Genomic DNA, 14,204 nt, shown 5'->3' with positions numbered 1-14,204 from the left:
CTCAGGTTACTAGATGGGCCCAGGAGCTATGCCTGCACCCCTCCCCCCGCAACCCAACTAAGCTTGCCCAGCATGTCATCAGCCAATGCTGATGCTGTGACCACAGCCTGCGTCCCCACCCAGCGTGATGAGGGTTGAAAGGTGGTAGCCCAGGCTGGCCTGTAATCGGGGCCAACTTCCTGGAGGAGGTGGCACAGGCTGAGTGTGAAGGATGAAAATGGGACTGGACAGCAGGGGTGCTCAGGATCCAGGCCAGATGCAGGAGGGGATGGAGCACACAGGTGTGGGCTGTTCATTATCCCCCACCCATGGGGACACCCTGGAAGGGTCATGAAAGAGTCCCCAGCGTGTTGCTTCCTTTGAAGGCAACTAGTAAACTGAGCAAAAAACAGCTGAGCATCCAACCAGGTGACTCATGGCCCACCACCTCCCCCTAAACCCTGGAGAAGGATCATTTCACAAATATTAACGGAGCACTTGCAGTGCATCAGACGCTATCCTAGCCACTGGAGATACAGCGGTGAACAAACCAGACATACGGACCTCTCGGGGCTGAGGTTCTGGCTGAATTCTGCTGAACTTGTAATGTGCCCTGTTGGGAGGTGGTGGTGGCCCCCAGCCCGCAGGCCTTTACTCCCCGCGGGGATGGGAAGGTCTCAAGGCAGCAGTAAGAGTCTGTTCGATCTCAGAACCCCCTTTTGGTGCCTTGCTCTACGTGAGGCCACAGGCAGCACTCGCTCTGGCTGGAGGAGTCAGGCACCTGAGGGTACCCACCTGGCACTTAGCAGTCTTGCTATAGCCAGACGCTAAACACAGGACTTGGCCTGCAATAGTTGCCCTATAAAGTAGTGGCACCTTTGTGGTTCCGAGGGTGCGGCTAACTGTCCAGGTTTGGCGGGAAAGGTGGAGTAGGACCCGGCGCCTGGATGGCGGGTCCCAGGAGCCAGCGAAGTTGATGTGCGCACGCTCCTCCTTCCGGGAGAGGTCCCACCCCTGGGGCCCTGGCCTCGCCCCCTGCGCCCTTTCCGGCCCCGCCTCTGGTGCGCGCGGCCAGCTGAGCCCCGGGAGCGCCGGTGATCGCGGCTGCAACAGCATGACTTTGGAGGCGATCCGCTACTCGCGGGGCTCACTACAGATCCTCGACCAGCTACTGCTGCCCCAGCAGAGCCGCTATGAGGCGGTGGGCTCGGTGCGCCAAGCCTGGGAGGCCATCCGCGCTATGAAGGTGGGGCCGCTCGGTGGGACCAGGGTGGGGGGCTTCCCGTGCCTGCAGTCCCTGACGCCCCCATTTCCCTACCAGGTGCGCGGCGCCCCAGCCATTGCGCTCGTGGGCTGCCTCAGCCTCGCCGTGGAGCTGCAGGCGGGCGCCGGGGGACCCGGACTTGCCGCGCTCGTGGCCTTCGTGCGCGACGCGCTGAGTTTCCTTGTCACCGCCCGGCCCACCGCCGTCAACATGGCCCGCGCCGCCCGAGACCTGGCCGACCTCGCAGCCCAGGAAGCGGAGCGGGAGGGCGCCACGGAGGAGGCGGTCCGAGAGAGGTAGAGGGGCCTTGTGCCAAGCGCTGCTCTAACCGGCGGCTATTCATTCTTTTTTTTTTTTTGCACACGACCCATGTTACAGATGGGGAAACTGAGGCAGTGTGCTCTTAGTCCAGGGCCACACAGGCAGGGCTGGGACTCACCACCGGGCAGCCTGGCCCCGGTCCTTGAATTCAATGCCCTGACTTTGACCTCCCTGAACGTCCCCAGCTCTGACTGCCCCTGGAGGCCCTTTTAAGTGCCACCTCATTTACCTAGTTTTTGCTTTTGAAGAGTTTTGTTTCTAGCCCTGGTCCTCTCCCTGCTCTCTTCCCACTCTCTCCCTCCCCATCTGCTGCACAGATATTCTCCATGTTTCTTAACCCCCACCAGGGTCCCTTCTGCCTCAGGGCCTTTGCACACACCATTTCTGCAAGCCAGGTATCCATCTACTTAATCTCCTCTCCTTCAAATTTCAGGTTTGTGCCTTCCCCACCCCCCATATAATACAGCTCATTCCTGTCCTCTGTCTCCTGACTCCGCTGCCTTTTCCTTCACTTTATTGTCTGTTCATCACCTGCCTCCCCCACCTCAGAGTCAGCTCCATAGGAGCAGAGATTTTTGTCTTGTTCACTGCTGTGTCCCCCAGCCCCTGACGCACAGGAGGTGCTTGGTAAATGTGTCTCGAGAGCAAATGGAGTTACAGTTAGGTGGCTGTGGCAGAAGGGTCCAGCCCCACAGTTGTGAGAGGCTTTCAGCAGGAGAGCTCCAGGAGAGCAGTGTTGGGCAGGGAGGAGGGGCTGGTGTGGGCCCTGAAGCCTTGTGACTTGTGCTCAGAGTCTCTTGTCGGCCCCAGAGTGATCCGCTGGACCGAGGACATGCTGGCAAAAGACCTCCGGGACAATCGGAGCATTGGGGACCTGGGAGCCCACCACCTCCTAGAGCGGGCAGCACCCCAGGGCGGCAAGGTGATCGTACTGACCCACTGCAACACTGGTGCACTGGCCACTGCTGGCTATGGCACAGCCCTAGGTGAGTGGGCATCCACAGGGATAGGGGAGGGCCCTTTTTGGATGCAAGAGAAAGAAACCCAAACCACTTTATACACCCCCCCCAAAATGTGAATTTATTAGTTTTTGTACAGAAACACTCAGGGGGTTGGCTTCAGGTATGACTGGATCCAGGGGCTCAAATAATAGCATCAGGGTCCATCTATCCGTATCCCTAAGATCTGCCCTTCTCCATGGTGGCATCATCCTTATGCTCCACTGGTCGACCAGGGTTCAGATCACAAGGAAAAGAGCCTAGGGTCTCTATTCCGACAGTGTTAGAAAAGTCTCCTGTATCTCGGGGGCTCTGATGGAGTCATCTGTCCATCTAGGATCAGTCACTCAATAGGCCTGGCCTGTGCCATGTGCCTAGAAAATGGGTGGGGGGAGTTCCCTGGCAGTCCAGTGGTTAGGTCTCGATGCTTTCACTGCTGTGGCCCAGGTTCAGTCTCTGGATGGGGAACTGAGATCCCGCAAAACGTGCAGTGCAGCCAAAAAAAAAATTAAATTAAATATTTTTTAAATAAAAATAAAGTTAAATTAAAATTAAAAAAAAAGAAAGTGGGTGGGATGTGGACTCCAAGAGGACTGAGGGGTAGGGCGTAGCCCCCTAAAGAAAGATTAGGGTAGCTGTGACCGGGACCAGGGGGACTGGGTCCTGGGGTTCAAGGCAGCAGATTCCACTTGATCCTAAATTCTCCAGGAGGTTTCCCTACCTGCCTAGGTGCCACCCTTGTGCCTGGGGACTGAGGCTCTGATGGCAAGACATTCATTCATTGATTCACTCAACAAATATCCATGCTTAATAAATGCTTATCTACTGTGTACCCCATCATTCATACATGCATCCATTCCTTCAGTCACTCAACATTTATTAAGCACCTACTGTGTGCCAAGCACAGTTCTAGGAGTTAGGGACCCAGCAGTGGAGAAAGTAGATCAAATCTCTGCCATCAGGAGCAGGAAAATAGGAGGAACAGACACAGGAACAGAACAAATAGGTATGATGCATTTGAAGGCGGTAAGTGCTAAAGAGAAAGAGCAGGGGTTGGCAGTGTGAGGGTTGCTATGTGAGATGGAGGAATCCCGGCAGACCTCATGGAGAAGGCATTCTCTAAACACATTTGTACCAGGCAGAGAGAACAGCCACTGCAAGGGCCTGGGAGTGGGACTGCATGCTTCGGAGAACCACGCTGCTAACCAGTGGGCTGCCCTGCCCATCTGTCCCTTTGCATCTCATCCTCCTGGTGGGCTGGGCCCCACAGGTGTGATCCGCTCGCTGCACAGCCTGGGCCGTCTGGAGTATGCCTTCTGCACGGAGACCCGGCCCTACAACCAGGGAGCCCGGCTGACGGCCTTTGAGTTCGTCTACGAGCAGATCCCCGCCACCCTCATCGCCGACAGCATGGCGGCAGCTGCCATGGCCCACTATGGAGTGTCAGGTCAGCAGGTGGGGGGCGCCAGTGGGCAGGGCTGCAGGCATCCAGGGCCCGGTGGTGACTCCCGGCATCTCATTCCCCAGCTGTCGTCGTGGGAGCCGACCGCGTGGTTGCCAATGGCGACACGGCCAACAAGGTGGGCACCTACCAGCTAGCCATCGCCGCCAAGCACCACGGCATCCCCTTCTATGTGGCTGCCCCCAGCTCCTCGTGTGACCTCCACCTGAAGACGGGCCGGGAGATCATCATCGAGGAGCGTCCTGGCCAGGAGCTGACCCATGTCAATGGGGTCAGGATTGCGGCACCCGGTAAGCCATCCGCTCAGAGGGGGGCACCATAGGCCTGGGCACCTCTGTTGAGGCACCCTGACCCCTTCACAGGCAGCAGGTGGTATTTGGGGTGTCATCAACCTTCTGAGGCATAAGCTGCTCCTTCAAGCCATATTATAGAGCAGACACGTCTTGGAGGTCAGATTCAAGGTCAGAAGATACAACTAATGAGTTGGGAAGCCTTGAGCGAATTGTCTTGCTCTTCTCCACTCTGTTTTCTCACCTGAATAAGAAATAAGAGTACCACCTGGCCGAGTGCTTATGAAGAGACAGATATTTCTCAGCTTCCCTACACTTCCTGGCTGTGTAGCCTGCTTGCCTAAAATTCATCCCTAAGAGCCCCATGAGCTGTTTTCATGACCTACCTCATACACCCCAGGCGGTTCAGTGTAATTAACCCACATGAAGTGGAGAACAGTGCCTGGCCCTCAGTGCTCCTTAAATAGTGACAAGTATGATCGAAAACCTTTTATAAAAAGGACCAGTTAGGGAGAGGGAATTTGGGACTGACGTGTACACACTGCTATATTTAAAAATGGATAACCAGCAAGGAACTACTGTATAGCACAGGGAACTGTATTCAATATCCTGTGATAAACCATAATGGAAAAGAATACAGATAGATAAATAAATAAATAATAAAAATAGATACATTAATTCTGGAAAAAAATATTTTCTCGTTATTTTTTTGGTGCCCCTGCTTTCCTGGAGGCTTAATTATTTAGCACTGATCAAAACCCGTAAGACCATGGAAAGCAGAGTTGACAACCCACCGTGCCCCTCCCCCCAAGAAAGCTAGGTAACACGGGCCAGGTGCAGTCTGGGGACCCCGATACTCTGCTGTGGCCAAGGGTCACAGGAATGCAGACCCCAGGAGAACAGGTCTTCCTTCTGATTTTTCCAAGAGAAGCCTTACATTTGTTATATGTTTGAAAGCTCCCACACTTTGAAAGCTGGCAGCTAGTTCAGTGGTCTTAAAAAACTGTGAACCAGAGAAAACAGAGTTTGCAGCCTCTTGTGTAAGAGATTGTTATTCATTCAGCAAATATTTTTGAGCACCTGGCCAGTGCCAGGTGACATGATAGGGCCAGGGAAACAGGAGTGAAAAAAGACATAAAAGTCCCTGCCCTCATAGAGCTGGCAGTCCGGTGGGGAGACAGACAACAAACGAGATAAATAACAAAATTCCAGTGTATGTTAGAAGGGGGTAAAGGCTGAGGAGAAATAAATGAGGCACAGAAGGATGTGGGAAGTGTCTGTGCAGGGGGTGGATTAGACAGGATTATCTGTTCCCACTGAGAAGGTGATATTTGAGCAAAAACCTGAAGCCAGTGAAGCATCAAGTCATGTGCGTATCTGAGGGAAAGCATCCAGGCAGAGGGCACAGCCCATGCAAAGGCCCTGGGGTGGATTCTCGGAGTTTCCTAAAGAGATTCTTGGAGCAGGCACAAGTGGGTGGATGTATATAAGACTTTGAAGGCTTCTTCTTAGGCAGTGACAATCCAGGAATGTAGGGGGTCTAAATTCATTACTGGTATCAAAACCCATGCCTTCATGCACTTTTGGGGTAAAGATCTCTAGATTCTCAAGGATTCCCCAATCCCAAAAACCACTGTGAGTGAGACAGGTGACAATAGCTTGAGAACTTTCACTGAGCCTAATACCTGCCTTTCTTGTCTCCCCCCCTCTCCCCTGCAGGAATTGGGGTTTGGAATCCTGCCTTTGATGTCACCCCCCACGACCTCATCACTGGCGGCATCATCACAGAGCTGGGTGTCTTTGCCCCTGAGGAGCTCCGGGCAGCCCTAGGTGCCACAGTCACCCTAGATGGACCCCAGAAGTAACCAACCTAGCTGTCCATATCCTGCCCCCATTATTTTTATAATAAACTTATTGAATGGCCTGCCCAAAAGCTGACCTTTTTCCCCCAACCACAGTTCTTCCCAGAACAGAGAAAGCAGACAGGGCCTTTGCATGGCTCTTAAGATCGCAGCAGCTGAAGTCAAGCTGCCTGAGTTCATATCCCAGTTCCACCGCCTTTTCTTTTTCTTCTTCTTTTTTTTTTTTTTTTAATTTATTTATTTATTTTTGGCTGTGTTGGGTCTTCATTGCTGCGTACGGGCTCTCTCTGGTTGCGGCGAGCGGGGGCTACTCTTCGTTGCAGTGTGCGGGCTTCTCGCTGCAGTGGCTTCTCTTGTTGCAGAGCATGGGCTCTAGGCGCTTGGGGGCTCAGTAGTTGTGGCTCGTGGGCGCTAGTGCGCAGGCTCAGTAGTTGTGGCGCACGGGCTTAGTTGCTCTGCGGCATGTGGGATCCTCCCAGGCCAGGGCTCGAACCCGTGTCCCCTGCACTAGCAGGCAGATTCTTAACCACTGCACCACCATGGAAGTCCTCCACCGCTTTTTCTGTTGTGTGATCTTGGCCAAATCACTTCACCTCTCCATGCTTTGTTTTCCTCATTTACAAAATGGAGACAATACTAGTACCTCCCTTTTTGGTTGCTCTCAGGGCTGGAATTAGGGTGACACCTCAGGTGCAAAATTTAAGAGGAGGCCCTAAGAACCTCAGTAGTCAAGATAAATAATAGCTTCATGCATTGTTTTTGAAAAATCAAAATTAATGCAAAAACAATCCATGGTGAACAAAATATAAAGATATTAAATAGAATGAAACCCTGACCTTGCATATCCTGACCCTACTCCCTTCACTCCTGATACCAGCCCTCGTTCCAACAAAACTTTATTTACAACATCAAGCAGCCAGTCCACAGGCTGTAGTTGGACGATTCGATTTTCTTTGTATTAAAATATTATTTTTGAATGTTGACTATATATATTTTTTTTTAATTTATTTATTTTGACTGTGTTGGGTCTTCGTTTCTATGCGAGGGCTTTCTCTAGTTGTGGCAAGCGGGGGCCACTCTTCATCGCGGTGCGCGGGCCTTTCACTGTCATGGCCTCTCGTTCGTTGCAGGGCACAGGCTCCATATGCGCAGGCTCAGTAATTGTGGCTCACGGGCCTAGTTGCTCCGCGGCATGTGGGATCTTCCCAGACCAGGGCTCGAACCCGTGTCCCCTGCATTGGCAGGCAGATTCTCAACCACTGCGCCACCAGGGAAGCCCCTGTTGACTATATTTTTATCTTGATAACTGAAGTTCAGGGCGCCCCTTAAATTTTGCACCAGAGTGCCTCACTTGCCTGACTGTAAGTCCTAGACTTGAAGTTTATGTATAAAGAGCATAAAACAGCATAAGTTTTACAAAGCAGATAAGCACCCAGTAAGTGTTAGCTTATCATTATAACCTTTACTTCAAAATTTTTGCGGAATGCTGGCTATCGTCGACCGTCGTGGGTAGTGGTCACTTTAACTCTTTGCCACATTGTATCCCGTGAGTCATTGCGCCCCCGGGCCCCACTGTATCCCATCATGCCCTGCGTTTTTCGTCTGCGACCTCCCACAGCCACGCCTCTTCCGGTGCATGACTGATCATGGCGCAGGGGCAGCGCAAGTTCCAGGCGCGGAAACCGGCGAAGAGCAAGACAGCTGCGGCAGCCTCGGAGCGGAACCGGGGACCGAGGAAGGGCGGTGAGGAGCGGGCCGGGGACTGGGGGGGCGAGGTGGGCCCGAGGTTCTCCGGCCTCACGAGAGCGCATCTCTCCCCAGGTCTCGTTATCGCACCCAAGAAGGCACGCATCGTGCAACAGCAAAAGCTCAAGAAGGTGAGTTCGAGCGTGTGAGAGGCCGGGGATGGAGAACTCCCAGTGCTGTCAGCTTCAGTTTCCTCCCTTGTGCAGTGTGTACGGAAGCATTACCTCCAGTCAGTGAGCCTCCTAAAGCCACGACTGGTGCGCAAAATGTGTTCAGCACACATTAGCTGCTTTCGCTCAAATTGTTCTCGTTAATAGACCTCGAGAGGGAAGGCAGCCTGGGAAAGGGATTGAAAACCCCAGCTTTGCAAGAAGACAGTGCTGGGAGCAAAGCGCAGTTCCATCGACAGCTAGTATATCTTCACCCTGAGCTTCTTAAAGAAGAAATGGTTGTAGTGATAGCACTTTTTCCTAGAGTTGTGAGGATTCAATGCCATAGGACACCTGTAAACCCCTGAAAACAGCACAGGGCTGAAATAAAAGTTTTTGTGGTTGTTTTTAAGTGTAGCTTTTTCGTGTGCAGGTGAATGGGGTTGATCTTATAAAGAAGTTGCAAAGAGATTTTTGTTAAGGTTGCAAAGAGAAGTTACAAAGAGATCTGGTGGAGTCAGACCTGAATTCTAATTGTACAACACACACTAACTCGCCCTATAATCTTCAGCAAATTGTTTAGAGCCTCAGTTTTTTGTTTTTTGTTTTTGCTGCACTACACAGCTTTCAGTAGTTCCCCGACCAGGGATTGAACCCGTGCCCCCTGCAGTGGAAGACGGTATCTTAACCACTGGATCGCCAGAGCCTCAGTTTTCTTAGACCTGGGTACCCAGCAACCTGCTTACCTCCATGTCGCAGCCAGAGGGGGAAGGTGTCTCATGGGCATCTCAAGCTCAGTATGTCCAGAACCAGGCTCCTGATCCTCTCCCCACTGCGCTCCCCGACTCCACCATGATCCTGCCACAGTCTCTCCTTCCAGATACTCGGGATTCCCCCTTTCTCTTACATCCAGGTTGGATCTCGTCCTTTTTGCCTTCAGGATTAATCTAGACTCCACCCACTTCCCATCTCTCTGACCCCCCAACCGGGTCCCATCCCATCATCTCCCACCTGGACCAGGGCAGTCACATCCTCCCAGATCTCCTGGCCCCGCCATTCCCCATAGCAGCCAGAGGGCACCTGTGAGCACCTGAATCAGGGCACTTGCCTCCTCTGCTCAGAACCCTCGGTGGCTCCCACCTCACTCAGGAAGAGCCCAGGTTCTCCCCACAGCCCACAGGACCCGGCACACTCTGCTCCTGTTTTTCCCTGCCCTCACCTCCTCCCTCTCTCCCTCCAGCCTCACTGGCCCCTTAACTGCTCCTTGTTCCACCTCAGAACTTTTGCACTAGCTGTTTCCTCCGCCTGGATTCTTCTCCCAGAAATCTACACGGCTTCCTTCCTCCAAGTCAAGTCTGGCTGCAAGCGTTGCTTCTGAGCAGCTATCCGTGATGGCAACCTCACCCCACCCCTCACTCATCATCCCTTGTATGCTTTTCTCCATAGCAGCACTTATCATCTGTCATCCTTCAACAGTTTACCAGAGGGACTTCCCTGGCGGTCCAGTGGTTAAGACTCTGCGCTTCCACTGCAGGGGGCGCCGCTTCCGGTTCCGATCCCTGGTTGGGGAACGAAGATCCCGCATGCCACTGGGCGTGGCCAAAAAAAAAAACACAAAACAGTTTACCAGAGTGTGTCACTGACAGCTGTGTTGTCCACACGCACTGAATGTCAGCTTCATGAGGGCAGAGGTTTTTCTGTGTCTTTACTGTTGTTTCCCTTGCGCCCAGGCGTGTGGTGACGGTCATGGTTGTCATGGTCATTGGCACTCATAGGCAGGGCAAGGGAGCAGTTTAGGTAATATGATTAAACTACCAGTTTTGGACCCAAACACTTGGGTTCTGATTCCTATTCCTTTACTTGCCTGCACCTCTAAATCTCAGAGCCCCAGTTCACCATTAGCAAAGCAGAGACAAGAGGAGGCTGCCCGCCTGGAGGCTGAGGCTGGAGACTCTGGGCGTGCTGGGTTCCAGTCTCCCATCACTCACATGATTTGGGAATCCTGGGCAAGTGCCTCCTCACTGCAGGTGCCTCAGTTTCCCCAGCTGTAAAATGGGAATGGGCAGAGGTTTAGAAGCTGAGATCCAGAGATGAGAAGGGGTTTTTCGGTGTGCAGTGTTCCCAGAGTATGGGGCAGAAGCAGGGCTTAACCCCCAGCCACCAGACTCTCAGGTGTTGTTTCGGGGGGAGTTGCTGATCCAGCCCCTTGTGAGGTCACAGGAGAAAGGGCAGCAGACCAGGCCCTCCCTCCCGCCTCAGGTCCCAGTCTGATTGTGCCGTGGTTGCTCCCTCAGAACCTGGAGGTCGGGATCCGGAAGAAGATCGAACATGATGTGCTGATGAAAGCCAGCACCAGTCTGCCCAAGAAGCTGGCCCTGTTGAAGGCCCCCACCAAAAAGAAGGCAGCAGCCCCTTCCTCCACCAAGACGCCTTCCTAAGGATGCACCCCAGCAGAGGCCATCACCGCAACCCTCTCTGTGCTCAGACCTGTGCAGGGAGGAGGGGCCGTGCTCCCCAGAGCCTTGGGTTGCGCCTCGAACTTTACTGGGGGCCTGGCAGGTAATCAGCAGGTCAGAAGTGCACCGGCTCGCTTCCTAGGGTGCCAAGGCCAAGCGCAGGCCAAGGCCAGGAGGATGCCTTCACCAGCTTCCTGTGTCCCCCTCCCCCTCCCCACATCCTGTCTCCACTGGTTTAACCCGGAGCAATAAACCTGACTTTGTCATTCCTCCCACGGTCACATGTTCCTGTGAGCTCACATGTTCCTGTGAGCGGGACATGCTGGGGCCTGGGGCCAGGTGCCCCGACCGGGTCATCCCCAGCAGTTTCCACAGGAGACTAGCCACGTGCCAGGGAAGGACGAATGGGCTTCTGCACCTGCAGCCTGGGAACCAGGGGAGAGTTTTCTTTCCTCCTGCCTTGGGTGACTCACCTACATACCCTCCACAGACATGCCTGTGTCACCCCCTCTGCCGGGGACCGGCCAGGCAGCCTAGGGAGTCACTTTCCCATCTGCAGGACAGGTACTGACACCACCTTGTAGAGTCAAAATGCTGATTAAGCCAGAATGTGCTTATAAACTTCTCAGTGCCACCTCGATCTTTAAAAAAAGTCGTCAGTCATAACAGCAAGTACGAAGCACTGCCTGTGGCCCAGGCACTGCTCTGGTGCTTTCTACACATCACCCCAGTCCTCATGATGCCCAGGTCAGGTCACATCATTAACATTCCAGAGCAGGGACTTGAACCCGGCACTGGCAGAGCCCCGGTATGTGCTCTCAGCTGCCCATCTGCTGCCTCTCTTAACAGACCAAGTGTCCGTTCTGTTCCATCCTGGGCTCCCCTCCCCTAAAACCTCAGCTGTGCCTGTGGGATCGGCCAGGAGCTCTTCTGGTCTGAGGTCCTTCCTCCCTCCCTCTGATGGGGGGTGGGGAGCAGGTTACAGCTCAGGGACCAGGCAGGCAACAGTCTGGGTGGTGCTGAGCCGCTCTCTTTGCGGTGGCTGTTCCCCCGAGTTGGTGACTTAACTCCCAACATTTTTCTAAAAAGCAAGGGACAACCACTGTGGAAGACAGTTTGGTGGCTCCTCGGTAAGTTCAGGCTGGAGTTACCACGTGACCCAGCCGTTGCCCACCAGGCACGCACCCCAAGGGATCAAGCATAGACTCGGCATCTCGTACACGTACGTTCACAGCAGCACCAGTCACGGTCACCCAAAGGTGGTAGCAACCCAAATGCTGCCAACAGATGACTGGATAAGCAAAGTGTAGTTTGTCCACAGGATGGAATATTATTCAGCCATAAAACAGAATGATACAGTTCACCATGGGTGAACTTTGAAAACATTATGAAAGAAGCCAGACACAAAAGGCCACATAATGTGTGATTCCATTCATGTGAAATGTCTGGAAGAGGCAAATCCATAGCGACGGTGGTTCCCTATTGGGTGGCAGGGACTGGGGGGGCGGGGCAATGGGGAGTGACAGCAAGTGGGTATGGGGTCATCTTTGGGAGGTGATAAGGTTTTGCAACTAGATAAAGTTGATGGTTGCAAACGTTGTAAATGTGCTAAATGCCACTGAATTACACCCTTCTAAATGGTGAATTTTCCATGTGAGTTTTAACCCCCGGAAAAGGCAGGAAGGGTAATTTCACATGCAAAAATAAATAAATAAATCCTGATTTACATCTCAAAAACACAGGAATTGTGGCAGCAGAGCCCTAATTTGATGGCGAGACTTCACAGTTTGGAGTTGTCTGGGACCCGGGGCTCAGGGTTTCTGTTAGGGGGAGGAGAGGGGCGGGGGATGGGGCCCAGACCCGGGACTGGAGGGCAGGGCTGCCGCTTGGCTCTGTGATGCCCAGAGTATACCGTTCCTTGAGCCCCACCTACGGGACCTGGACCCTCCTGCCATCTGCCCACCTCACAGCAGTTTCTCCCCTAAGCAGACAGCGAGTGACTTCTGCCATTTAACATGGAGTCGCTTTGCACGTTGGGCATTTATTGTGCGCCTACTGCATGCCAACCTCTGGGCTAGGTAGAGCTGAGAACTGACATTCTAGTGGGGAGAACAGAAAACAAGGAAGCCCCAGGCTGCCCCCTCCAGAGCCCCGCCTCCTCCCAGTCCCGCCCCCTGCCCTTTTGCACCTCCTGTTCCCTCCCCCTCCCAGGTGTCACCTCAGAGAATCGTTCTCTGTCCCCTGCTCCTGGAAGTGGTCACTCTGTGTCACTCTCATCCGTTTTCTACTTTGCATCTTTGTTGTGTCTCCAACACCTGGAACAGCGCACAATAGTTGCTCCACGAACAGGTGTTCGTTGAATGAAGGAAGGAAGGAATTGTTTCTTTCTGCAAGGAACATTTTGCATCTCAGTAAATCAGTTCTGACCATTCAAAGCATCATCTCTATACAACACGCCCTTCCCTTCCGGGTTAGCTGGTTCATAACAACGTCTTTGAACTATTTCACAGCTCCATCCATGAATTGTAAGCAACTGATTGAGCAATACAGAACCACTCTTATCTGCTCATTCCGGTCCATGCAGCTGAGGTTCCATTGACAGCCCTCCTCCCCTGTGGAAAAACCAATTTGCCTCCATTCGCACATTTATTTACTCAAATAGTCTGATCTGTTGTAAAAGCGCCCGTTTTCCAGACTCTCTTTTGAACCTCGTATAACATCTGCCTGGTTCCCACAGGAGTTCAATAAAAAAATCTTAACACGTGTTCGTCTTTATTTGTCGGCGAGAGCCTTGATTGCACCCGCTTTTGAAAATTATCTTTTAACCTTTCTATCTGGAATCTCGAAAGGGTGAGGGGTGGGACCGGCTGGGCTCTGGGTGTCATCTGGCGCTTCCCTCAGCCACCAGGAGGCGCCTCCAACCTGGGCCAAGCCCACCGCCGCTGGCGGCGCCCGGGCTGGCCAAGGACTCCTGTAAACTGGCTCCCTTTGTCCCTCTGACGCCAGCCCCTTTGAGGGGGACCCCAGGGGTGAGGAAAGGCATTCAGGCGTGACAGGTTTCGGATCTGGAATGTCCACCCACCTGTTCCCTCTTCACCCCACTCCCTCGGCCTCCCCAAACAGCCTCACTTTCCCACCACCTCCACCCTCCACCCCATCACTGACCTGGGTGACTTTTTCCTCCCATGCTAGGTCCTCCCTAGCATGTGGGTCCTGCCCACAAATCCCCCGTTAGTGTCGCAGCCAAGAGCCCCAGACTTTGGGGAATCCCTACACCTCTTGTTCTCTTCAGCAGGTCCCTTTCTGAGCCTCAGTTTTCTCATCTGTTAAATGGAGACCGTAACACCCCTCCCTGAGTGTGGAAATGTGGGGAGCCTGAAGACTGTGACAGCTGCCTTTGTGTCCTGGACGGGGAGGGAAGCCCAGTTCCAGCCACTCAGCCTGTCTACTCCCTGCCTTTTCCCCTGCCCCTCCCCGCTCCCCAGGGCCAGGGCAGTCATTAAATGTTGCTTTTCAGACAATTATTCCTGCTCAAGCCTTTTCCTCTCCTGCCTCCACCTTCCCCCTCTGCCTGGAATGCCCATTTTTCCTGGCAGGGCCCTGACTCTCTGCCCATGAACTTGTGTTCCAAAAGGGAAGAAAAGAAATGTAAGAAGCAAATGTTGCCAGCTGGGCAG

General features: G+C 53.3%; 2 protein-coding genes across 3 annotated transcripts; both read left to right on the top strand.

Annotated features, from left to right (window-relative positions):
• The first annotated feature begins 126 nt into the window (after nt 1-126).
• On the top strand, nt 127-6,247 carry MRI1 (methylthioribose-1-phosphate isomerase 1). 2 transcript variants are annotated; one of them, XM_082455243.1, is made up of 6 exons: nt 127-1,225; nt 1,301-1,539; nt 2,375-2,550; nt 3,833-4,009; nt 4,090-4,314; nt 6,034-6,247. In XM_082455243.1, the coding sequence occupies exons 1-6, from the start codon at nt 956-958 to the stop codon at nt 6,177-6,179; spliced, it is 1,233 nt and encodes a 410-aa protein (XP_082311369.1). In that variant the 5' UTR covers nt 127-955; the 3' UTR covers nt 6,180-6,247. The 2 variants fall into 2 exon arrangements, with proteins under 2 accessions (XP_082311369.1, XP_082311368.1); XM_082455242.1 differs by having other exon boundaries at nt 2,356-2,550; nt 3,705-4,009.
• A 1,521-nt stretch (nt 6,248-7,768) lies between these two features.
• Nucleotides 7,769-10,797, top strand: LOC309658322 (leydig cell tumor 10 kDa protein homolog). The gene is made up of 3 exons (XM_082456751.1): nt 7,769-7,919; nt 7,998-8,053; nt 10,366-10,797. Exons 1-3 carry the CDS (start codon nt 7,823-7,825, stop codon nt 10,507-10,509), a joined length of 297 nt encoding a protein of 98 aa, XP_082312877.1. The 5' UTR covers nt 7,769-7,822; the 3' UTR covers nt 10,510-10,797.
• Nucleotides 10,798-14,204: the final 3,407 nt, after the last annotated feature.

This window comes from Balaenoptera physalus (genome assembly GCF_965194825.1).
Source record: "Balaenoptera physalus genome assembly, chromosome: 3".
In the NCBI taxonomy this organism is placed as follows: domain Eukaryota; kingdom Metazoa; phylum Chordata; class Mammalia; order Artiodactyla; family Balaenopteridae; genus Balaenoptera; species Balaenoptera physalus.
The sequence above is the reverse complement of the archived record's forward strand: the minus strand, read 5'-3'. Positions and strand labels throughout refer to the sequence as shown.